The 25,978-nt window shown below is 42.0% G+C and overlaps 1 protein-coding gene across 2 annotated transcripts; it reads right to left on the bottom strand.

Annotated features, from left to right (window-relative positions):
* Window positions 1-366: 366 nt before the first annotated feature.
* On the bottom strand, window positions 367-24,535 carry nenf (neudesin neurotrophic factor). 2 transcript variants are annotated; one of them, XM_078557017.1, is made up of 4 exons: window positions 24,299-24,535; window positions 15,280-15,340; window positions 10,195-10,298; window positions 367-882 (listed from the first exon to the last, which is right to left on the bottom strand). In XM_078557017.1, exons 1-4 carry the CDS (start codon window positions 24,461-24,463, stop codon window positions 706-708), a joined length of 507 nt encoding a protein of 168 aa, XP_078413143.1. In that variant the 5' UTR covers window positions 24,464-24,535; the 3' UTR covers window positions 367-705. The 2 variants fall into 2 exon arrangements, with proteins under 2 accessions (XP_078413143.1, XP_078413144.1); XM_078557018.1 differs by having other exon boundaries at window positions 24,267-24,320.
* Window positions 24,536-25,978: the final 1,443 nt, after the last annotated feature.

The following is a 25,978-nucleotide window of genomic DNA, read 5'->3' as shown; positions in this document are numbered from 1 at the left end:
ATGAACCTTGGTAATTACCAGTAAGTAATAATTACAACACAGTTTGATCCCTGAAAAAGTAGGGGTGACTTTTACATAAGACATATGTTAAATTACATTATTTTAGTCCAAAATTGATAGGTTTGAATTATGAGATGAGCTTATGCACAGATACACACAACACTTGCAACCATCAGTAGCTGTGGGACTGTATCACCATAATCAGTCATTTCTTGTTTATGGAGTTGGTGCGGAAAGAGATGCAAAGAAAAAAAATGGAAGATTCAGGTGTGTGATTATACATCACTAATGATCATTTACGCCCACTCGGACACTATGAATGATCTCCAGAAAACAGGCAAGTTAAAAAACAGCATGAAACTTAAATCCAAAACAAATACATTTTATTAAATGTAACGTGAAGAAAATTTAGAACTTAAATATAGTGGGAATATTTGATACAAATTTCCTTCCTAGTTTTCAATCTCTAAATGTATACTCACTATAAAATTGGATCGTCAATTTTCAATAGCAAGTTCAAAAGTCACTGTACCTAGTTTATGAAGGTGAAACATTGTTAAAAGTCACTTCTCAAACGCTGACATTCACAGGAAGCCTGTTCTTATTCTCTTACAAAAACATTGTAAAAAAGTAGTGTATAAACTACAGATACTATATTTTCAATACTAAAACATGAAACACAGACCATTTAAAATACAAAATAGGTCAAAACTCATCTTTAATGCTAAAATGGGGCTGATCTTCAGGTTTAAAATCTTTGTTGGGGCTGCCATCTTTATTAAGAATTCGATGTGCTGTGTAGCCAACAATAGGATACTTGGTCTTGTACAAATTATTGAATACATCATCAAGAGACTTCAGTTCATCTTCAGTGAGTCCAGTCTGTAAAATGATGGAAAAGGGAAGAAAGCATAGATAAATGTAAAAACTGTAGTACATGGTCTATAAACGTAAAGGAGTGTAGAATACCAACCAAACATGTAGACATCTGAGGTGCAGTTCTACTACTCTGGTCTTGTTTCAAAGGAACTACAAAAGATGGCACTTTGGCTACAAGAGCAGATCAGAGGCTGGGAATTCTGTGGCAAGTAACTCACCTTCTGACTCCCCAAAGCTTGTCCACAATCTACAAGGCACAAGCCAGGAGTGTGATGGAATACTCCCCACTTATCTGGATGAGTGCAGCACCAACAACACTCAAGAAGCTTGACACCATGCTGGACAAAGCAGCATGTTTGATTGGCATCTCATCCATTACCTTAAGTGTTCATTCCCTCCACCACCACAGTGGCAGCAGTACATACCATCTGCAAGATGCATGCAGCAAACTCACCACGGCTCCTTCGACAGCACCTTCCAAACCCAGAATCTCTACCATCTAGAAAGACAAGGGCATCAGATGCACGGGGACACCACCACCTGCAAGTTCCCCTCCAAGTCACTCACCATCCTGACTTGGAAATATATCGCCGTTCCTTCACTGTCTCTGGGTCAAAATCCTGGAACTCCCTCCCTAACAGCACTATGGGTGTACGTGCACCACATGGACTTCAGTGGTTTAAAGGTGGCAGCTGACCACCAACTTTTCAAGGGCAAATAAAGATGGGCAACAAATGCTGGCCTAGTCAGCAACACCCACATCCCGCGAATAAATGAAAATGAATAAAGTTTCTGGAAATATGGTGGTAGACATTCCATTCCAGTTCTGCTGGAACTGAAAGATCATTGGTACAAAGTCAAAAATACTAGTTCACACTCCATCATAAAGGATGAAATTAAGATTACATCTTTTTATTTGGTATTCATTATATCCCAAATCACAGGAGCAAAATATCGACAAAGGAAACACAGTTTACAAGTCTGAATGGAAACCCAAAGTGTTAATAGGGATTAAAGAGACTGGTTGATCAATACTGCACTGAAATTTAAGAACTACTGGTAGAATTAGCTTCTCTTGCACCATTTTCTTCCACACAAGATTTGAGCACAAACTCTGGGCTGACATTTCAGGGCTGTACTGAGAACATGCTGCTTTGATGCAGGTGTATTATCTTTTGGATGAGACATTATACTGAATTCCCGATTGCTTGCCCTGGCAGGTATAAAATGCCCAGGGGCAATATTTGATAGAAAATGGAGGGTCTCCTGATTTCCTGGTTAGCAAACCTTTTTCAACCACCACCACCAAAATACCAGAAGGTAGCTATTCATCTTGTTTACTTTGTGGGCTTGTGCATAAACAAGCTGCTGTGTTTGCCCATATATTCTGGCACTTTAAACAAATGGCTCATTCATTGCAAAGCACTTTGGGACATCCTAAGGGTACAATTTTACGCCACTGCTTCAGATGATCAAATTGACAGGGAAATAAAAGAGGAAGATTTAGAAAAACACCTGGGGTCTCAATTTAGTGAGCACAGGTAAAGATTCTATTCAGGTTCACAAGGAAGGTGAATACTGAAGTTGGGGAATAAGCTGTTAACGTGGACATTAACATCAGAGATAAAAACAAAAAACTGCAGATGCTGGAAATCCAAAACAAAAACAGAATTACCAGGAAAAACTCAGCAGGTCTGGCAGCATCGGCGGAGAAAAATAAAGTTGACGTTTCGAGTCCTCATGATCCTTCAACAGAACTGAGTAAAATTAGGAGAGGGGTGAAATATAAGCTGGTTTAAGGTGGGGGGAGGGGTGGGAGGAGATAAGTGGGGGAGGGTGGTTGTAGGGACAAGCAAGCAGTGATAGGAGCAGTTAATCAAAAGATGTCACAGACAAAAGAACAAAGAGGTGTTGAAGGTGGTGATATTATCTAAGAGAATGTGCCTCCATCTCCACCCCCTTTCCGTTTCTTCCCCCTCCCTTTTGTTTTTTCCAATAATTTATATAGATTTCTCTTTTCCCACCTATTTGCGTTAATTTTAAATTTATACCTTTTATTCCCTGTTAGTCTTATTTCACCCCACCCCCACTAGAGCTGTACCTTGTGTGTCCTGCCATCCATTCTTAATTAGCACATTCTCTTAGATAATATCACCACCTTCAACACCTCTTTGTTCTTTTGTCTGTGACATCTTTTGATTATCTGCTCCTATCACTGCTTGCTTGTCCCTACAACCAACCCCCCCCCCACTTCTCTCCTCCCAGCCCCCCCACCTTAAACCAGCTTATATTTCACCCCTCTCCTAATTTTACTCAGTTCTGTTGAAGGGTCATGAGGACTCGAAACGTCAACTTTATTCTTCTCCGCCGATGCTGCCAGATCTGCTGAGTTTTTCCAGGTAATTCTGTTTTTGTTTTGGATATTAACATGATGGGGAAAATTTGAGAAGGGAGTGTGACTCAAAGGAAGTTTGAGCTATATGCAAAACTTCTGCCATACACAAAATACAAACTCTCTTTATATAGAAGAGAATCTCCAAGGCCCTGTTCATAATTAGTCTGAGGAAGTGGCATATCTTTTAGCTATACTTGTTGTACGGTTGAGTGTTGTTACAGAGCTATCTCTGTAGCAAGTAACAATGGCTCAGAGTTTATAGTTCCATATTGTAGAAAAATAAGTGGATATTCTTATTACTGCCAAATCCACGCAGTGATTTAGAGATGCAGGTATTATAAACTTGTAGTATTACTCGTAGGAAGCTGAAAAGATGTGTTTACATTATTACAGAAGCATTGAAAATATTGCAAAGAAAAATACAAATGGCAGAGAAAAATTATACAGCAAAAATTAAAAATCAGATTAAATCATATATTGAAATACTCAAGATATGGAAGATTATGCATAATTGGTTAAAGCATAAAATACAGTCGAGTCTGATCAAAATATTTGAATGAATAAATTCCCATTAGTCATATTTCTTGGATAATTAAAATTTTTAGGCTAGAATGCCACTGAATTATCATCAAGAATAGAACATAGCTTGAATGAGTAAAATGTGTATTTAATATAATTTGAGTATTTTATACATTGAAACATTTATTAGATTTACATTGGTATGCATGCCAACTTGAGACACTGTGTCCACTTTGGTGAACATGCTTAGCCACACACATTAAGTAGAGATTTGATTACAGAAGTTTTGCTATTCTGTTGCGGGTTTGTTTCAAGAGTGAATTGGGATTTGCAATTGGTCAGTGGTTCTCAAACTGGGTTGTGGGGGGGTGGGGGGAGCACTCTGTAGAGACCTTCCAAGGGGTTGGCAATGTAGGACCAGGCTTACAAGTGGGCAATGCGGGTGACAGCCCACAAGTGAAGTCTGGAGGTTGCGCCAAAAGGCTTTAGTAACAATATTAAAAGACAAAGACAGGTAAGAAGCAAGTTTAATCATGTTATTGTGAAAGTTGCCATTTGAATTTTTTTTGAGGCAAAGATCTTCCAGCACCCTCTAGAGGCACGATAGACAGTAGCAACATTTAACATTAGAATTCCCTTTAGAGTGCCACCTAGTGTTGACATTTCAATGATGAAAGATCACCGACCTGAAACTTCCAACATGGGGAGTGGCGAATGACTCAATTTAAATCGTTAATGTGCCTAGGGACCCTGAGAAAGTCCCAATGTGCACACACGCGGGGCTTACACGGGAATTTAAACTTCTGTTGTCGGATTTACCTTGCCCAGACTGTTACATAATTCCCTACCATATCGGGATAAGATGACCAAATCTGTACAGTCTTGGGCTGTTTGCTCTATAGTTAAACCTTTTTACATGGATTTGCCTAGAGCTGTTCCTAGCAGGTGTAAAGCCTGCTGAGAAGCCTACCTCAAAGTAAATCCACTGGAGTTTCAAAGCCTCCAGCACCATGGCAACCCCAGCAATGCTCAACACCACCCCCCAACCCGTCGGACAATGCTCCCTGGTTTCTCTTTTCATAGATGCTGCCAGACCTGCTGAGTATGTCCAACATTTTCTGCTTTCATGTTGACATTTCGATATTGGCATTTCCATTGGAAATTTTTACAAAACAATTTTGAAAGGAGCAAAGACACAGGTATATAAAATATATTTACATACCAGTGTCACACTAGGTTGATCAAATTAACCAGTGTCATGTTTCATGATATTTTTTTTAATGTACGCTCTGAAAAATGTTGATCCCGAATTGGATAGTAGGAAAAAAATTACAAAGTAACCTTTGGAAAAGGATCAAAATTTATATGTATTTGCATGTTTATCCATATGCTTTATGAAGTTGTTGCCTCAAAGATTGGTGTGTGGGAAATGAGTTTCGATTCATGGGACATTGGCACTGGTACTGGGGGAAGTGGGAGCTGTACCATTGGGATGGTCTTCACCTGAACTGTGCTGGGACCAGTGTTCTGGTGCGTTGTAGAATTAGGGCTGTAGAGAGGTTGTAAAATAAAATAGTGCAGGGGCCAGGGATCACATGAGGGGTGAGTTGGTAAATTAAAGAGAAAGGACAAAGCAATAGGGTAGGGTAGCAGTATGGGTAATGATAACCAGAATTTGGCAGCAAGGGACAGAGCTTCCAAACTTAAGAGTGCACCAGCAGATAAGGGCAGAGTTTGCAAAAGTGGCAAAATGACAGAATCACACGCTCTGGGTGGAATCATCTGGTCCCACTGGCGGTGGGCGTCATGGTGGGTGAGAGTGGATAATATGGCGAGAAGGCCAAAAATTGGATTAATGCCATTGTGAAATCAGTTTGCGATCATCCGCTCCACCCGTCAATTACAGGCAGTGTTTCCTGCTGCTGCACGTCGGGAACCTAATTTCAATACTTTAGCATCTCATTACAAGCCCTGCTCACCAGAGTCACCCCCCACACTGGATCATCTGGCCACGTCGGCGTGATTGCACACCAACATGTTTCACAATTGTACATTAGCACCTGGCGAGCTGCCCCTCACTTGGGACTTCGAGGTTTGTTTACCTACCTTGCTTCAGGCAGCACTCACGGTCATCAGCGCCAGGCTTCACAGGCAGCACCATATCACTTTTAGGGGGGCTCATGGGCAGGTCTCTACCTACCAGACCAGCCATAAGGAAGGGGTAGCTTTTCAATGGCCGTACGGCTAGGGCTTGCTTGGGGAAGGAGAAGGAGAAGTGACCTCAAGCAAGGAAGAGGCTTCAGGGCAAGCACTGTATTGGGGAGAGGGGTATCCCAGGGTGTGTGTGGGGGCACATGTTGATCTGAGCAAGTGGCTTAAGATGGTGAGGGCTGAGGAGACAGTCTCCCAGAGATGATGAGGCCAGATGGAGATGTGAGGGCATATGCGATAGGATGAGTGATGATGTCCCTTGAGCTGGCAGTGAGTAAGATGCCAGTGAATGTGTGATGGGCTTGTGAGTGTGAGAGTTTAGAGTGATGAGGTGGTTGCCTTATCCTGGCGGCACGGATGAGATCATTTGTCTTTTTTCTGCACTAGATGGCTGACCTCGTGTGTGCAGCATTGGCACTGACCACCTCTACCACCACCTCCCAAGCTGGAGTGGTGACACTGATGGGCCTCCTGCAGCCAGAGCGGAAGTAGAGGACATCGCGGCACGCCTCCATGGCATCCCAGGGATGCATCACTGATACGGGGCTACAGTCATCTTGGTTTTTGGGACCATGTCTTCAAGAAAGCAATCATGGCTAAAAGCATTGAGAAGCGTGCGCACAGTGCCCGGCATGAGGAAGCGGTGAGGTAATGGCATGGCGGGCAAATTGGAGGCCACCCTCCAGCGAGACGATGTGCTTTCTGTGGCTGCATAACTAATGAGGTGGAAAGGGGACGATGCAGCGCGAAAACACGCCATTGCAGCCAGCGGGTAAAATGTCTACTTTCATGCCTGCCACCACACTTAGTACAAATCTGGGACGATTCTACCCTCTGTATCTGAACACACAGTATTCATAACAAAAATGGGTGAATTGGTAACACAAATATAAATAAATATTTATGTTGTAATAGCCATTTCAGAGACGTGGTTGCAAGATGACAAAGGGTGGGACCTAAATATTCAAAGATATTTGAAATTTGGGAAGGACGGGGCGCTAGGAAAACATGATGGGGTAGTTCTGTTAATTAAGCTGGCATTAGTGCCGCAACAAGAGATGACTGTAGTTCAAAAGATCAAGATGTAGAATCAGCTTGGGTAGAGATAAGAAATGACTTGTTGGAGTAGTTTATAGGCCTCCTAACAGTTGCTGCACTAGAGGACAGAGTATACAGGAAGAAATAATGGGGGCTTGTAAGCAAGGTGTTGCAATAATCATGGGTGATTTTAATCTTCATACAGATTGGACAAATCAGATTGGCAAAAGTAGCTTGAAAAGTGAGTTCATAAGAGTGTATTTCGGATAATTTCTTAGAGCAGTACGTTCTAAAACCACAAAGGGCAGGCAATTTCAGACCCGATAATGTGCTGTGAGACAGGATTAATTAATTATCTCATAGTAAAGGCGTCTCTAGGCAATGATCATAACATGATAGAATTTCACATTCAGTTTGAGGTTGAGAAGTGTGGGCCTAAGACAAGTGTCTTAAACTTTAAAAAAGGCAATTACAAGGGTATGAAGACAGAGTTGGCTAAAATGAACTGGGAAAATATGCTAAAAGGTAAGACAGTAGAGAAGCAGTGGCAGACGTTTAAGGAGATATTTCATAGCTCTTAAAGGCACTTTCCATTGAGAAAAGAAAAGACTCTGAGAAGGATGCACCATCTGGGGCTAAAGGATAGCATCAAATTGAAGAAGGTATACAATACTGTGTAGGTCAGAAGATTGGACAGATTTTTTCGAAACCAACAATGAATGATAAAGAAATAATGAGGGAGAAATTAGAGAATAAGAGAAAGCTAGCTAGAAATATAAAAATAATTAGTAAGAGTTTCTATGAGTATTTAAAAAAGAAAAGAGTAACTAAAGTGAGTATTGGTCCCTTAGACTGTTAGGCTGGGGAATTAATAATGGGAAACAAGGAAGTGGCAGAAGTGTTGAGCAGATATTTTTTTGTGTGGATAGATTAAAACTTAATAAAGAGAGGTATTAAAAAGGCTGACTGCGCTTGATAAGTCACCAGGACGATGCTGAGGAAGTAAGGGTGGAAATTGTGGACATATAAGTCATAATCTTCCTAGCCTCCTTGCAATAAGAAGGCATGACGCCAGAGAAATGGGAAATTGCAAATCCTACACTCTTGCTGAAAAAAAAAGGTTTAAAGATAAACCCAGGATAATTGTTACAATTTTTCAGGTAGTGAGAAAGTTTTGAGAAACAGGAAACCTGAATAAAATAAACAATCACTCGGACAAATATCGATTAATTAAGGCTGAGTGACAGGAAAGAGAGAGTAGGGGTGAATGTTTTTTCTCCAGACTGGAGGAAGCTGTATGCTAGGATTCACCAGGGGCCAGTACTAGGGCCACTGCTTTTCAAAACATATATTAATGACCCAGACTAGGGTGTACAGGGTACTATTTCAAAATTTCCAGATGGTTCAAAACTTGGAAGTAGTTTGAACTATGGGAAGAACAGTGATGGATTTCAGGAGAGCGTAGACAGGCCGGTGAAATGGGCAGGCATGTGGTAAATGAAATGTTATGCAGATGAGTGTGAAGTGATATATTTTGGTAGGAAGAACAAGAGGCAGCAATACAAACTAAAGGGTACAACTATTGAAGGGTGCGAAGGACAGGGAGACGGAGGGTAGGCGTGCACAAATCATTGAAGATAGCACGACAGGTTAAGAAAATGGTTAAAATGGCAAATGGGATCTTGGGTATTATAAATAGAGGCACAAAAGCAAGGAATTTATGATGAACCTTTATAAAACACTGATGCAACCTCAACTAGTGCATTGTGTCTACATCTGGGCACCGCACTTTAGGAAGGATGTAAAGGCTTTAAAGCGGGTGCAGAAAACTTTCATGAGAATGGTTCCAGGGAGGAGGGACTTCAGTTACGTAGACAGATTCCTCAGAACAGAGAAGATGGAGGGGAGATTTAATAGAGGTGCTTGAAAAAAAAAAAGAGGGGTCTAAGGCAGATAGAGAGAATCTGTTTCCATTCGGCAAGAATCAGAGGGCACTGGTAGAAAGGGGTTGACAAAGGAACCAAAGGCAACATGAGGACAATATACTTTTACACAGCAAATGGTTAGGATCGGAGCCAGATTCAATTGTGGCTTTCAAAAGAGAATAGGATAAATGCCAAAAAGAGAAAAAATTTATGAGGATATGGGGAAAGGGCAGTAGCACTAGCTAAATTGCTGTTGAAGAAAGCCTGCACAGACTTGATGGGCTGAACAGCCTCTTTCCATGCTGTAACCATTCTACGGCTTTATGAATTCATTTAGTATTTCTGCCTCAGTGGTATCCTCTTCACTGATGCACAGTAAAGGGGGTGGGAGGGGTGGGGGTCTAAGTACCTTAAGCATTGCTGCTTTGACAAACTGAGAAGTGTTCAGAAAATCCAACGTAAATCTGGGCTGATTGTCTTTGAAGAAATGACAGCTATAGTGGGATTAATGAAGGGCCTCCTTCAGAGGAACAGTGAAATAAAGAAGAATTAATACATAACTTATGCAGCAAGAGCCATTTAATATTTTTTTCAAAAGATTAAAGTGGCAGCATTTCCCCAATCTTCCCAAAAACAGCTGACATCTTTCATGACATCAGTTTTATCAATAGAAGTAAAACAGTAAATATAAGCTATAACAGGATTTAATTCTACATAACTAACTGCACTCACTTCTCAAACTTAAGAACAGTCAGTTTCCTATTAGATATGCTTTTGTGATATTACAGCTTTAAAAAAAAAACTATAAATTACAAAATCGTACCATGTCTTAATAGTTTCATTGGATTATGGCATCAAAAATATAACTTAAGATCTATTCATCCTTAAGGTTAAGGTGAAATAATGCGAAAGCCAAACCCGTGTTAAATATCTGACATAACATTTCACTTGAGGCAACAGCTCTTCTGATTACACTCACATTTAATGTGCATAATTCCACTAATTAGAGAATGCAGTTATAAAATAACAAGGTAGCCTCTTAAAACAAGGACATATCACAATTTAAATTGATAGTGATTCCTCAAAGAATTATATATACGGTAAATTCCAAATTATCCTTGCTACACATCTAAACAGGATCCATCCTATCATGATAAAATAGTCAGGATGAGCAGAGGCAAACGTTCAAGAGAAAAATAATTCACTGATTCAGGAAGGAAAGCTTACCACGTCATGCGTCAGGTCTTCAGATTCCAAGGACATTTTTGCTACAGCTCGAGTGGAGTCTTTCCCCACTAGTGCGTTATACGGGCCACCTTTGCCATAAAATTCTAGACATAAAAACATAGGCTTTAACTTACAAATGTTATCTTTCTCTTCGCCAGCTGTGCAGGCAACAAACTTAAAAGCTGTAAACACTCCTTCCAAATGCAATGCTCTCCCCTTACCCTGCTAAGTAACTTTCCATTGGAAGTCTGGGCGGATAGCGATTATAAAATGCAATATCATTTGGATACAGGCATAAAAGAGGACGGTGGATAAATTTGCAAAACTCCGTGGGCAAAAAGCTGGAAGGGACTACTGAAAAGATGGTAAAATGGGCACAAATATGGCACACTGACATCGAAATCCATAAAGGCATGGTGGTATATTTTTATGAAATAAAGTGTATTTTTTGAATGAGGGAAAGGTAGATGATCTGAAGGAGCAAAATTTCAAAGTTCAGGTTCATAAGACATTAAAACCAGTTTAAGTGGCTAAGACCAGCAAAAAAAACAAAATAGTGGAAGCACAGAATATAAATGTTGAGATATAATGGTGAATCCATTTAAATAAAAATCTTAGTAAGACAAGGGCTAAAGAACTTATGTAATTTTGGGCTCCATACTGTTGGAAGCATGCTGGGATAAGAGAGAGATACAAGTGCAGATTCACTAGAATACTGCCTTGACAGGTTTGAAAAATTAGGCCTGTTTTTATTAACAAACTGTGATCGCGTAGAGCTATTTAAAATTATGAAATGTATAGAAACAACTGCTTGCATTTATATAGCACCTTTAACATAGGAAAACATCCCAAGGCACTTAATAAGAATATTAATTAAAATTTGACAAATTAATTAAAAATTTGTTAAGTGAGTAGACATTAGGGCAGCTGACCAAAAACTTGATAAAAGAGGTATGTTTTAAGGAGCATGTTAAAGGAGATGAGAAAAGTAAAGGGGCAGAGAGATTTAGGGAAGAATTCTGGAGCTTGGAGCCTAGGCAGTTGAAGGCATGGTTATGAATGGTGGGTAAACTTGAAACAGAATTGTTTCAAGTGGTTGAGGAACCTAGAACAAGAGGACACAGATAAAAACTAAATGCAAGATATTTCAGGACAGGAAGCAGGAGGAACTTTCTGCTTTAAACAGAGAGTTGAGAGACTGTGTTAATCTTAAAGGATTAAATAGACAAGGGGTTGACAAAAGGAGTATTGATGGATATGGGATTAGCACCATTGCTCACAGAGAGAATAAGCACCAACACAGGCTGGCCTGTTAACCATGTTATAATTCCTAACTAGTTCTAAATGAGTATTTTTTCAATACAGGAGTGATTTTGCTGGTTAAGTTTAAAATTGGCCTGATATAAATGTCGGAGTAAAGGACATTAGCATTATCATTTGATAGAATATATAGGATAAATATAATTGAGATAACATTATGAACATCGAAGCAATATTTTCTGTGATGATTCAATTATATTGTAGTTTTCAAAGATGGATACTGATATGTGACATTTAAAAATTACCTTTAGAGCAATTAAGATAATTCATTAGAAGGTACTTGAAACAAAAAATCTGATAGAAAACAATGAGATCAGAGTGTAGCCAATAACCCTGTAAAAAGGTATGGATTTGTCACAAAGAACTGGCAAGATACAAGACTAACAAAACCATGGTAATGGTTGCTGTGGCTGCTGTCCTGTTGTGTAACAAATGTTATCTGGATCTACGAGAAGTAAAAGTAAATTCCTGTTCCTGTTTATTTCCCTTTTGAAGTAGTGTGGACACCCTTTTGATAGCATTTCCATTCAGATAACTACAAAGGGACTTGATTAAAACTCAGTTATTTCATATTTTTGCATGGTGACCTGAATGCCACAAGTATTTCTGTTGCATAAATCTAACATTTTCATTGCAAATTCTGAGGTCAATTTAAGAGGATTTGATTTTAAAATGGAAAATCCGTCACTGTTTTTTCTCAGGCTCTCTCCCCCCTATCTCCTGATGTTATTACAAAGTTGTTGAAGAATTAAGTAAAGTTCTTGTCTAATTGTTTTAATAAATTTAAATTTTGGTCTTTGTCACATTATTGTATACCAGTAATGCAAAAGTACTCAATTCCTACAATAGAAAAACACACTTCGCTCCCTCCAGCATGGAATGAGCTGCCAGGAGATATTGTGAAGGTGGTAAAATGGGTAAAAATATGACAGACTGACATTGAAATCTATAAAGGCAAGGTTATATATTTATGAAAAAATGCATATTTTTGAATTACATGTGATACTCTACCTCTTCAAATTTTTTTAAAAATAGATTCACCATTTACATCCTGTTCTACAATATTTAGTTTTTTTGATTGGCTTTATCAATTGAAAACTGATTTTTTCAATTTTCTAACTGAAGTTTCCGAGTCTGAATGGTGCCTGGTCTCCAAACCTCTCCCCCAAAAAGTCAAGAATTTTTTTTTTTTTAAAACCTTCCCAATTTAAACACAGTCTTGATGTTGAATGTTCTGCCATCACATGTAAAAATATTGATGTGAAAGATCCAAGGACTAATGGTCCTGGCAGCATTTGGTCTAAGTCAAGACAACCAGATTCATGAGAGCAGGTTTTTGTCTTGAAGAGATGTCAAGCTCCTCGTGCAAGCGTTTGTACTAAAGGCTGAGGAATCTGTTATGCTGCAACCAAGCATACCACATGGAATTGACACTCAAATTTGTTGAGCATGAATGCGCCATACAAATTTCTTTATTCCTGAGCCTCAAATGGAACCAGCTCAATATATACATTGCACACCCTTGCTGAAGACTGTGGGCCAGACCACTTGCAAGTGCATACACTGCCTGGCCTATTAGTAGTTTTCACTCAAAAAACCCTATAGTTAAAAAAAGGGCAGACTTCTGTATTCGATGCATTATGTTTAAACACGCCAATGCTATCCAACCCCTCATCAACCAGCTGGAAAATGGAAAGGTTCAGATTAGATTTCTTCTTTCCACTTTCAGCAAAAGTTTGGCAACCACAACCACTATGAAATCTTCGCAACTTATTCAATGCTTTGCATTTTGACTCAGTGGAGAACAAAAAGCACTCATCAGAACTATGCCAAGCAAATCTGATTGACAGAGAGGTCTAGGATTTGAACTGATAAGGAAGTACTGTACTGATTTTCCTATAAAATAACTGAACAGTGCAGACACCACCATATCACCCCCCTCTCACCCCACCCCAGGAATGGACTTTATCCATCTTGGATAAGTTATTTGGAGCAGTGGAAGAGTAAAGGAGACATGAGAGACAGAGGACAACAAAACAATATGACAATAAATTGCTAAGAAAGATCCATCCATTTCATTCAAGGGCTTCTTAACGAAAGTCAGTCAGAGGATAACCAGGAGAAGACATGAAAATGTCTTCACATTGAACTTTCCCCCGAAGTTCAGCTATGGGCCTGTAATAAGAAAGATTGAGTGAAACAGAAATGGTGGGGGAAAGAGGTGGGCGGTCAAGGAATATATTAGAATGAATATTTAAACTTTACAATCTACTACAATTTACTTCAATTACTAAAGTTATTAATGATACCTACGAGATGAATAATGACTTTTGCCATTAGAAACAACTCTCTCCTTTCCAATGCACATGAAAAAACACTTTTACAGCAGACAGACAGTCACTCCATCTATCAGGTTCACAGAGAAATATACTATTGCCTTTCTGCACCTGAAGACTTGCCATAAAAAGTCTAGAAATATCGTAGTAACAAAACACAGGCCACCCAGCTTATATCAATATAACGAATAAAAATAGAAAGTGGTTTATCATACAAAAAGTAGTGAGAAAGGCCATCAAGTGTGTTCTGTCCAGTACAATACAATAAAAACAAACTCTAATGGTAGTTTGCAAGGACAGAAGGGTCAAGGGTGAATTTTTGATGAAAGTGCGATGATGGCAGTTTTCAAAGACATGGGGATAAAATCCAAGGAGGGGGAACCTTTTGTGACAGTTAGGATGGGGGCCAAAAGGAAAGAGCGGTGGACAGATTAGTGGGAATAGAGTCGAGAGAGCAGGAGGTGAGTTTCACTGATAAAACGAGTGAAAGAGAGTATGTGGAGTGATAGGAGAGCAAGTGGAAAAAGATGCAGGTTCAAGCTGAGGCAGGAGTGGAGAGCTTAGGGAAAGCTTAGCTTGGTGGGAAAGGGAGAGGTGGGGAATGCAACAGCTAACTGAATGAATGGTCTCAATTTTAATGACAAAGAATTCTACGAGACCCTCTATTGGAGTCAAGGGTGAAGAAGGGCAGGAGCTCAGAGAGACAGTTAATAGTGGAGACAAGAAGGGGTCATGGGGTGGGGGGTGAACATGGTATTTCAGGAGGGAGAGGTGTTGACAGACAAGAGCAAAGCCCAGTAGTGCTCAATGCAGCAGAGTCGAATCGGACAATGAATGGCTCAAACCAGTTGTGAGCCAAATGCATTCCAGTCTGTGACCCTTCAGAAAGTGAAGATGGGGCCTTAGCAGGAGGGAGAGAGTGTTAAGTGTTTACTGGGCACAGGGACACCAAAAGCTGAGGTGAGGTAGCAATTGAGCAGATTGATATCTGCAGAAGAAATGTAACCAGGTCCCTAATAATTCTGTTTCCTAAGAGGCTAACTATAGTAATTTTATCTCCAATATACTAAGACAGTGAAGCAAAAATTTCCTGGTTTAGTTACTGTAGAAAGTAAAAGATAGAGAAAATCTCCAAATGTTAAGTAAAGAGCAGCGTTGGGAACAAGCTTTCAGGGATCTCCAGCATACATAATTTTACAGTCACTGGGAAATTTAGAACAAGCATACAAAAGTTAACAATATGTCTCAGATAATTTTAGTCAGAATGAAGAGCGTTGTTTATTAAACCCATAATAACACTATGGGTAAACATAAAAAAACTACCATTTCAGATTTACCATCAGGCTTCAGTTACAGATTTAACAACACACAAGCTTTAACATTAGTGCAGAACTAAGAAAGAGGTCATCATGTGCAACATAATGTTTACCTTTTCCCAATGTGACATCAAACACAACTCCCTTAATTGCCATGTAGATGGGTTGATCTTTCTAAGAACAGCAAAAGAAAGAATTAATGGCAGATTAAAAATTTAGCAAATAGATTTTGGACTTTATCTTCTAAAATTAATTCATGGAACTTCAGCAATGCTGGCAATGCCAGTAACTACTGCCCCTCCCAAATGGCCCTAAAGAAGGTGAGCTGCATTCTTGAACTGCTACAGTCCATGTGGTGAAGGTACATCCAAAGTGGAGTTCCAGGTTCTTGATCCAGTGACAGTGAATATAGTTCCAAGTCAGGATGATGAGTGGCTTGGAGGGGAACTTGTAGGTGGTGGTGTTACCATGCGCCTGCTGCCCTTGTCCTTCTAGGTGGTAGAGGTTATGAGTTTGGAAGGAGCCTTGACAAGTTGCTGCAGTGCATCTTGTAGATAGTATACATGATGTCACTGTGTGCCTTTGGTAGAGGGAGTGATATTTAAGCCAGTGGTTGGGGTGCAATCAAACAAACAGCATTGTCCTGGATGGCATCAAGCTTCTTGTATGTTGTTGGAACAGTGGCCATTCAGACAAGAGGAGGGTTGCACACTCCCAACTTGTGTCTTGTAAATGGTGCACAGGCTTTAGGGAGTGTGGAGGAGAGTTGCTCACCACAGGACAACTAGCATCAGACCTGCTCTTGTAGCCACTGTACTTAAGTTTCTGATCAATGGCAATCCCAGGATGTTGATGATCACGGATTAAGTGATGGTAGTGCTGTTGAGTGTGCTGGAACTGAGATGATTAGCCTCCTACAACCACAGGTGCTAGAGTACCTGGAGTATTGTGTACAGTTTTTGGTCTCCTTACCTAAGGAAGGATAAACTTGCCATAGAGGGAGTGCAACAGAGGCTCACCAGACTAATCCATGGGATGGCAGGATTGTCTTATGAGGAGAGATTGAAGAAACTGGGCCTGTATTCTCTAGAGTTTTGAAAAATGAGAGGTGATCTCACTGAAACTTACAAAATTCTTACAAGGTGTGACAGCGTAGATGCAGATAGGATGCTTCTCCTGGCTAGTGAATCTAGAACCAGGGGGCAGAGTCTCAGAAAAAGGGACAGGCCATTTAAGACCGAGATGAGGAAGAATTTCTTCACTCAGTGGTGAATCTTTGAGCTTGCACAGCCCTCTGGGGTAGAGAATTCTAATCATCGAGCATATTCAAGACAGATATCTATAGATTTCTGGATAAAAATTACATTAAGGGAATGGGGATAGTGCGGGAAAGTGGCATTGAGGTAGATAATATTGCCTACCTTTGCCATAAACTCACCCTACCTGCTGCTATAGTCCTTATCTATGCTTTTGTGATCTGCAAATTTGACTGTCCTCCTGGCCAGCTTCCATCCTCCACCTAAACATCAACTCATTGAAACCTCTGCAGAGCATGTCCTATCCTATTTGCCCATCACCCCTTCCCTACGTTGGCTCCCAGATGCCCAATGTCTTGGGGTTGAATGAGAAATTTCAAACCTATAAATTTGGTTTCTCTAACTCTTGCTCATGCTCCCCTTTGCCTCACACTTGGCAATTGTGCCTTCAGCCATCTAGACCAGCGTTGCTGATTCTCCCTACACACCCGTATATCTCCAGCTTCCTCTTTCTTTCAGACCCTCTTTGATTGAATTTGTCACACCAGCTACTAGCTCCTGCTTTGGTTCTGCGTCCATTTTCTTTGCATTTCTACAAAACATCTTGGCGTTTTTTTAAACATTATTCCACAGCATCATTATACAAACACAAGTTATTATTTCAGTTATATTCCTGGGAGAAAACATTAATCCAATTGATGAGATTCAAAGTTAAAGCATACTCCAATCAAACATTTCTCAGTCTGAGCTTAGGACAGGGGCCTAATGGCATAGAATGTTTTGCTATGATATGATGGGAACTGGGGGGAAAAAAGATTTTGCCCAATGTTATTGGTAAATAATAAAAATAATGTAATTAACATGATAATTCAGTAAACAGTTAGCTAAATGGAAGGAGGACAAAATCATCTAATAAGATTTAAATGGTCTGGGGAGGCGGTGGTGCAGTGACATTGTTACTCCAGAGGCCCAGGCTAATGCTCTGGGGACACGGCTTCAAATCCCACCGTGGCAGCTGGTGGAATTTAAATTCAATTAAGAAATCAGGAATTAAAAGCTAGTCTCAGTAGCAGTCATATAGTCATAGAGATCTACAGCACAGAAAAAGGCCCTTTGGCCCATCAAGTCTGCGCAGGTCAAGCAAGTACCTAACTATTCTAATCCCAACAGTGACCATGAAACCATTGCCAATTCTCATAAAAAGCCACCTGGTTCACCAATGTCCTTTAGGGAAGGAAATCTACCGTCCTTACCTGGCCTGGCCTACATGTGACTCCAGACCCACAGCAATGTAGTTGCCTCTTAACTGTCCTCTGAAATAGCCTAGCAAGCCACTCAATCATGCCAAACCACTTTGAAGCCTGACAGGAATGAAATCAGCCAGGCTATCCAGCATCAACCTAGTCACTGGAAATGAGAATGGCACACCCAGCCCTGTCAACCCTGCAACATCATCCTACTAACAACTGGGGACTTGTGCCAAAATTGGGAGAGCTGTTTCAGATTCGTCAAGTAACAGCTTGTTATACTCAAAAACCATCAAATCTTACTTTACAATGTCCCAGGCAACACCATCACCATCCCTGGGTATGTCCAATGCTACTGGAATAACAGACCCACCAGAGGCGGTGGCACAATGGTATACAGTTTCTCTGGGAGTCCTCAACATTGGTGAGGATTACTACTTACTCCCACCACTACCCTGCACCCGCACCCCCCCCCCCCCCCCCGCCCCACCCCCACCCTCCCTCAGCTGAAGAATCAGTGCTCCTGCATGTTGAACACCAATTGGAAGAAGCATTGAGGGTGGCAAGGGCACAGAATGTACTCTGGTGGGGGATATCAATTTTCATTATCAAGAATAGCTCAGTACCACCACTATTGATCAAGCTGGCCGAATCCTAAAGGACAAAGAAAAACCTACTTGACCTCATCTTCACCAATCTACCTGTTGCAGATGCATCTGACCATGACAGTGTTGGTAGAAATGATGAGTGCACAATCCTTGTGGAGACATGTCCCCTCTTCACATTACGGATACTGTCATGCCAAGCAGACATAAGGATATTGCAATTTTTTAAAAACCTGCATGCCCTCTTTAAAAAGGGCACTGTTGATCATCAAGATGGCTGCCACAGGTCACCTGACTTTTAGAACTGCAAGTTTGCCATGCTTCCGGAAGCTTCTAAAAGTGGATTACTTGAGCATGCCTAGACAACATCCTTGTAGAATGTCGCACCTGCCATTGCCAGGACGTACCTCAAAACAGCAAGGACAATAAGGTCTCAGAATTTCTGTCTCCAGGACTACCAGGTAACAAAGGAGAACTAATGAAATTGATTATGCACAAGAGAAATGCTAAGGACCCTGTCTGCCTCTATTGTATGGCAATGGTTTTTGACTATGGGAGGTGGAAACTTTCATTAACATGAATAGACTATCGATAGTTTTCCATCGTGCATCAATGGCCAGCCGGCACAAGACCAAAACTCTGCTTTCTGAAAGCCTTTTCTTAGAAGCCCTGCAGACAGCAGAATGCAGGAGTAACATCAGAAGGAGCATCACAGCTGAAATCAGGCTATAACATCTAGTCTTCTAAGCCACAAGACCTAAAGTTTTAAAGCCTCCTTGAATGCTTGTTTCCGAAAGATCCTGAGTTTGCCTGGAAAAGGGAAACCGGCTCTCTGGCTACAAGCATTATCAAGGCTGTCTACTCTATTTGCTACACCTCTCTCTGAAGTGGTCTCTTAAAAACACATGAACTGTTAATTACTATGTTTGGTTTGAATATCCATTGAAATAAAACTTTCTTTTACCGTATCTTTCTCGTCTGTATGTGATGTGCATGAAGTAAACCTTTACAGGAAAAGAGAGAGAGTGTAAATAATACTCCTGGTTTAAAAATCCATGCAAGTCTGAGACTAGTGATTTTGTAAAATCTAACTACACACAGGCAGGGGTTTGAGAATGAACCTTAGCCTTATCCAAATTAAACTACACTGATTACGGACAGAAGGGTAGAAGAATTAGGGGGTTATCAGTCTGTCTCCCTCTCCCCTGTTCATGACAATAGCCTCCATTGTGTTGTGCGGCACTAACACCGTGCTAAATGGGATGGATTTCAAATATATCTAACAACTAAAAGCTGAGCATCCATGAGGCGCTGTGGGCCACAACAGCAGAATTGTATTTAACCACAATCTGCAACTTCATGGCATATGTCCCCCACTCTACCATTACCACTAAACCAGGGATCAACCCTCATTCAATGAAGTGTGCAGGAGGACATATCTGGAGCAGCACCAGGCATATCTAAAAATGAGCTGTCAACCTGGTGAAGCTACAATACAGAAGTGCGTGCGTGCCAAACAGTGAAAGCAGCATGCGATTGACAGTGCTAAGCAATCCCACAACCAACAGGTCAGAGCAAAGCTTTGCAGCCCTGCCAGATCCAGTTGTGAATGGTGCTGGACAATTAAACAACTCACTGGAGGCGGCTCCACAAATATTCCCATCCTCGATGATGGGGGAGCACAGCACATCAGTGCAAAACACAACGCTGAAGCATTTGCAACCATCTGCCCTGCTTTTTGTGGACAGGACATACCTTGGCAATTTTCCACATTGCTGGGTAGATGCCAGTGTTGTAGCTGTACTGGGACAGATTGGCTAGGGGTGCAGCAGATTCTGGAGCACAAGCCTTCTTTAGCCAGAAGTGGATGATCCATCCAGGCATCCTCCTGAGATTCCCAGCAACATAGATGCCAGGGTTCAGTCAATGCGATTCACTCCATGTGTTATCAAGAAATGGCTGAAGGCACTGAATACTGCAAAGGCTATGGACCCTGACAACATTCTGGTAATAGTGCTGAAGGCTTGTGCTCCAGAACCTGCCACACCCCTAGCCAATCTGTCCCAGTACAGCTACAACACTGGCATCTACCCAGCAATGTGGAAAATTGCCAAGGTATGTCCTGACCACAAAAAGCAGGACAAATCCAACCCAAACAATTAACACCCAGTCTACCCTCAATCATCAGCAAAGTAACAGAAGGAAAAACAAAAATAGCTGGAAAAACTCAGCAGGTCTGACAGCATCTGCGGAGAGGAAGACAGTCAACATTTCGAGTCCGTATGACTCTTCATCAGAACTAAAGAAAAACAGAAATGAGATGAAATATAAGCTGTTTGAGGGGGGTGGGACAGGTAGAGCTGGATAGAGGGTCAGTGATAGGTGGGGGCAAAGAAGAGATTGCCAAAGATGTCATAGACAAAAGGACAAAGGGGTGTTGACGGGTGGTGATATTAGCTAAAGGATGTGCTAATGGTGAAATTAAAGGGTAGAAAGCAGGACGAGCAAGTGACAGATAGCCCTAGTGGGGGTGGGGTAGGGGGAAGGGATCGAAATGTGCTAAAAGGTGAAGATAAAACAATGGATGGGAATAAATTTTAAAATGATAATAGAAATAGGTGGGAAAAGAAAAATATATTTAAATATATATAAATTTTTAGAAAAAAAAGCGGGGAAAAGGGGGTACGTGGAACATTCCTTGTTCCAGTCCTACTCCGGCCCCCTCCCACAACTCTTTCTCCGGTACATTGATGATTGCTTCGGTGCCGCTTCATGCTCTCGTCAGGACCTGGAAAAATTTATTAATTTTGCTTCCAATTTCCAACCCCCCATCATTTTCGCATGGTCCATCTCTGATACTTCCCTTCCTTGACCTCTCTGTCTCAATTTTTGGTGATAGACTGTCCACCAATATTCATTACAAGCCCACCGACTTCCACAGCTACCTTGACTACAGCTCCTCACACCCTGCTTTCTGTAAGGACTCCATATCATTCTCTCAGTTCCTTCGCCTCCGTCGCATCTGTTCTGATGATGCCACTTTCCAAAACAGTTCTGACATGTCTTCCTCCTTCCTTAACTGAGGTTTTCCACCCACAGTGGGTGACAGGGACCTCAACCGTGTCCTGCCCGTCTCCCATGCATCCGCCCTCATGCCTTCCTCTCCCTCCCAGAATCGTGATAGGGTCCCCCTTGTCCTCACTTATCACCCCACTAGCCTCCGCATTCAAAAGATCATCCTCTGCCATTTCCGCCAACTCCAGCATGATGCCACCACCAAACACATCTTCCCTTCACCCCCCCCCCTCAGCATTCCATAGGGACTGTTCCCTCCGGGACACCCTGGTCCACTCCTCCATCACCCCCTACACCTCAACCCCCTCCCACGGCACCTTCCCATGCAAACGCAGAAGGTGCAACTCCTGCCCCTTTACTTCCCCCCTCCTCACCGTCCAAGGGCCCAAACATTCCTTTCAAGTGAAGCAGCATTTCACTTGCACTTCCCTCAGTTTAGTCTACTGCATTCGCTGCTCCCAATGCGGTTTCCTCTAAATTGGAGTGACCAAACGCAGACTGGGTGACCGCTTTGCGGAACACCTTCGGTCTGTCCGCAAGCATGACCCAGACCTCCCTGTCATTTGCCATTTCAACACACCACTCTGCTCTCATACCCACATGTCCGTCCTTGACCTGCTGCAATGTTCCAGTGAAGCTCAACGCAAACTAGAGGAACAGCACCTCATCTTCCGACTAGGCACTTTACAGCCTTCCGGACTTAACATTGAGTTCAACAACTTCAGATCATGATCTCTCTCCTCCATCCCCATCCCCTTTTTTCTAATAATTTATATATTTTTAAAATATATTTTTCTTTTCCCACCTATTTCTATTATCATTTTTAAATTTATTCCCATCCATTGTTTTATCTCCACTTTATAGCCCATTTCGATCCCTTCCCCCTACCCCACCCCCACTAGGGTCATCTGTCACTTGCTCGTCCTGCTTTCTACTTTTAATGTCACCATTAGCACAGCCTTTAGCTAATATCACCACCGTCAACACCCTTTTGTCTATGACATCTTTGGCAATCTCTTCTTTGCCCCCACCTATCACTGGCCCTCTATCCAGCTCTATCTGTCCCACCCCCCTCAACCAGCTTATATTTCACATCATTTCTATTTTTCTTTAGTTCTGATGAAGAGTCATACGGACTCGAAACGTTAACTGTATTCCTCTATGCAGATGCTGTCAGACCTGCTGAGTTTTTCCAGCTATTTTTGTTTCAGATTTCCAGCATCCGCAGTATTTTGCTTTTCTCAAAGTAACGGAAGGGGTCATCGACACTACTATCAAGTGGCACTTGTTCAGCAATAACCTGCTCACTGATGCTTGGTTTGGATTTCGCCAGTGCCACTCAGCTCCTGACCTCATTACAGCCTTGATCCAAACATGCACATAAGAGCTGAACTCCAGAGGTGAGCTGAGTGTGTCTGCCCTTGACATCAAGGCAGCATTTGACCAACTGTGGGATCAAGGAGCCCTTGTAAAACTTATTCAATGGGATCCAGAAGGAAAACTCTCCACTGGTTGGGGTCATACCTAGCACAAAGGAAGATGGTTGTGGTTTTGGGAGGTCAATCATCTCAGTCCCAGGACATCACTGCAGGAGTTCCTCAGGGTAGTGTCCTAGGCCCAACCATCTTCAGCTGCTTCATCAATGGCCGTACCTCCATCGTAAGGTCAGAAGAGGGGATGTTCGCTGATGATTGCATGATGTTCAGCATCATATGTGAATCCTCAGATGCTGAAGCAGTCCGTGTCCATATGCAGCAAGATCTGGACAACATTCAGGCTTGGGTTAATCAATGGCAAATAACATTTGTGCCACTCAAGTGCGAAGCAATGACCATCTCCAGCAAGAGAGAATCTAACCATCACCCCCTGACATTCAATGGCATTAACATCACTGAGTCCCCTATTATCAACATCCTGGGAGTTACCATTAACCAGAAACTGAACTGGACCGGGCCGGCCATATAAATACTATGACAACAAGAGCAGGTCAGAGACTGGGAATTCTGTGGCTAGTAACTCACCTCCTGACTCCCCAAAGCCTGTCCACCATCTACAAGACACAAGTCAGGAGTGTGATGGAATACTGTACACTTGCCTGGACGAGTGCAGCTCCCACAACACAAGAAGCTCAACACCATCCAGGGCAAAGCAGCCCACTTAACTGACACCCCATCCATCGCCTTAAACACTCACTCCCTCCACCACCAACACATAGTGGCAGCAGTGTGAACCATCTACAAGGTGCACTACAGGAACTCACGAAGGCTCCTTTGACAGCACCTTCCAGATCCACAAACTTCTATCATCTGGGACAAGGGTAGCAGATGCATGGGAACACCACCGTCTGCAAATTCCCCTCCAAGTCTCACAACATCCAGATTTGGAACTAAATCACCACTCCTTCACTGTCACTGAGTCAAAATCCTGGAATTTCCTTCCTCAGTACTATGGTTGTACCTACACCACATGGACTGCAGCGGTTAAGGCGCAGTCCACCACCAACCTTCTCAAGGGCAACTAAGGATGGGCAATAAATGGTCGAGCCAGCAACGCCCACATCCCATGAACAAATAGTAAAAAAAGGCTGGTTGCTCAGAACTATTACAATCATATTTTTTAAAATGTAAAATAATTGCAAAGTTCACAAAGTGATATTTATCAACAATTAGGGACTTACAAAAAGCAACGATTCGTGTGCTATCAACTTGTTCTGATGTATAATACAGATTAGTCTCATTATTAATTAATAACGAGTAATTATTTGAGAAATATTAGGGTGGGTATAGGCTATAGGAAACTACACCTAGAAATTAATGGAATGACACAGCATATCATTGGGTACTTCACAAAATATTCTTGAAACCTCTGACCAAATACCCGCCACAACGCGAGAAGACAAAAGCATTAAATAGTTTACCATCAAGTCACTTTTACAAACACTTTGTTCACCTTTTCTCCGTTGTATTTGGCCAATTCCGTGTCGGTAAAGAGGCGGACAGCTGTCTGCGGAGGAGGTGAATGTTTCAATTTAACTTCTTCTGCAAGCAGCACGTTTAAACTGAACACAATAATCAAAACAACCCGAACACATCTCCCCCCTCCTAAAACCGACATACTCCCTCGTCCGACAAGCCGCCCAATTCTAACACACCAGGAAATAGTTTCCAGAAAGAGAGACCTGCCCAGCTCCAGGATATCTGTTGTCATTCAATGAAACCAACCAATAACCAGCCGGATAACCAGACCAATCAACCAATAAACGGCCGGAAAACCAGGCGAATCAGCCAATGAACAGGCGCCTTTACCAACAGTCATCATGCACACCAATCATTGCAGGAACACCACAGACAGCCAATAATAAATACCCTGCTACTGCAGACAGCCAATAATAAGCAGCCTGCTACTACAGACAGCCAATATTTTTTTATTCGTTCAATGGATGTGGTCTCTGGCTAGGCATTTATTGCCCATCCCTAATTGTCCTTTGAGAAGGTGGTGGTGAGTTGCCTTCTTGAACTGCTGCAGTCCATGTGGTGTAGGTACACCCATAGTGCTGTTAGGGAGGAAATTAGAGGATTTTGACTCAGCGACGGTGAAGGAATGGCGATATAGTTCCAAATCTGGATGTTGTGTGACTTGGAGGGGAGGGGAACTTCCAGGTGGTGGTGTTTCCAATGATTTGCTGCCCTTTTCCTTCTAGACGGTAGTGGTTGTGGGTTTGGAAGGTGCTGTCTAAGGAGGCTTGGTGAGTTCCTGCTGTGCATCTTGTAGATGGTGCACACTGCTGCTACTGTGCATCGGTGATGGAGGGAGTGAATGTTTGTGATGTGGTGTCAGTCAAGTGGGTTGCTTTGTCCTGGACAAAGCTTCTTGAGTATTGTTAGAGCTGCACTCATCCTGGCAAGGGGAGAGTATTCCATCACACACCTGATTTATGCCTTGTAGATGGCGGACAGGCTTTGGGGAGTCAGGAGGTGAGCTACTCATGGCAAGATTCTTAGCCTCTGACCTGCTCTTGTAGTTGCAGTATTTTTATGGCTAGTTCAGTTTCTGGTCAATAGTAACTCCCAGGATGTTGATAGTGGAGGATTCAGTGATGATAATACCATTGAATGTCAAGGGGGTGATGGTTAGATTTTCTCTTGTTGGAGCTAGTCATTGCCTAGCACTTGTGTGGCGCGAATGTTACTTGCCACTTGTCAGCCCAAGTCTGGATGTTGTCCAGGTCTTGCTGCATTTGGACATGGACTGCTTCAGTATCTGAGGAGTCGCGAACATTGTGCTGGACATTGTGCAATCATCAGCGAACATGCCCACTTCTGACCTTATGATGGAAGGAAGGTCATTGATGAAGCAGCTGAAGATGGCTGGGCCTAGGACACTACCCTGAGGAACTCCAGTAGTGATGTCCTGCAGCTGAGATGACTGACCTCCAACAACCATAACCATCTTCTAGTCAGCCAATAATAACCAGCCTGCTACTGCAGACAGCCAAAAGAAATACCCTGCTACTGCAGACAGCCAATACTAACCAGCCTGAGACTGCAGACTGCCAATAATGAGCGGCTTGCTACCACAAATAGCCAATAATAACTGGCCCGCTACTGCAGACAGCCAATAATAACCAGC

Source organism: Cetorhinus maximus, chromosome 14 (assembly GCF_964194155.1).
Source record: "Cetorhinus maximus chromosome 14, sCetMax3.hap1.1, whole genome shotgun sequence".
In the NCBI taxonomy this organism is placed as follows: Eukaryota; Metazoa; Chordata; class Chondrichthyes; order Lamniformes; family Cetorhinidae; genus Cetorhinus; species Cetorhinus maximus.
Note: the sequence above shows the minus strand (reverse complement) of the source record. Positions and strands in the feature narration are given on the sequence as shown.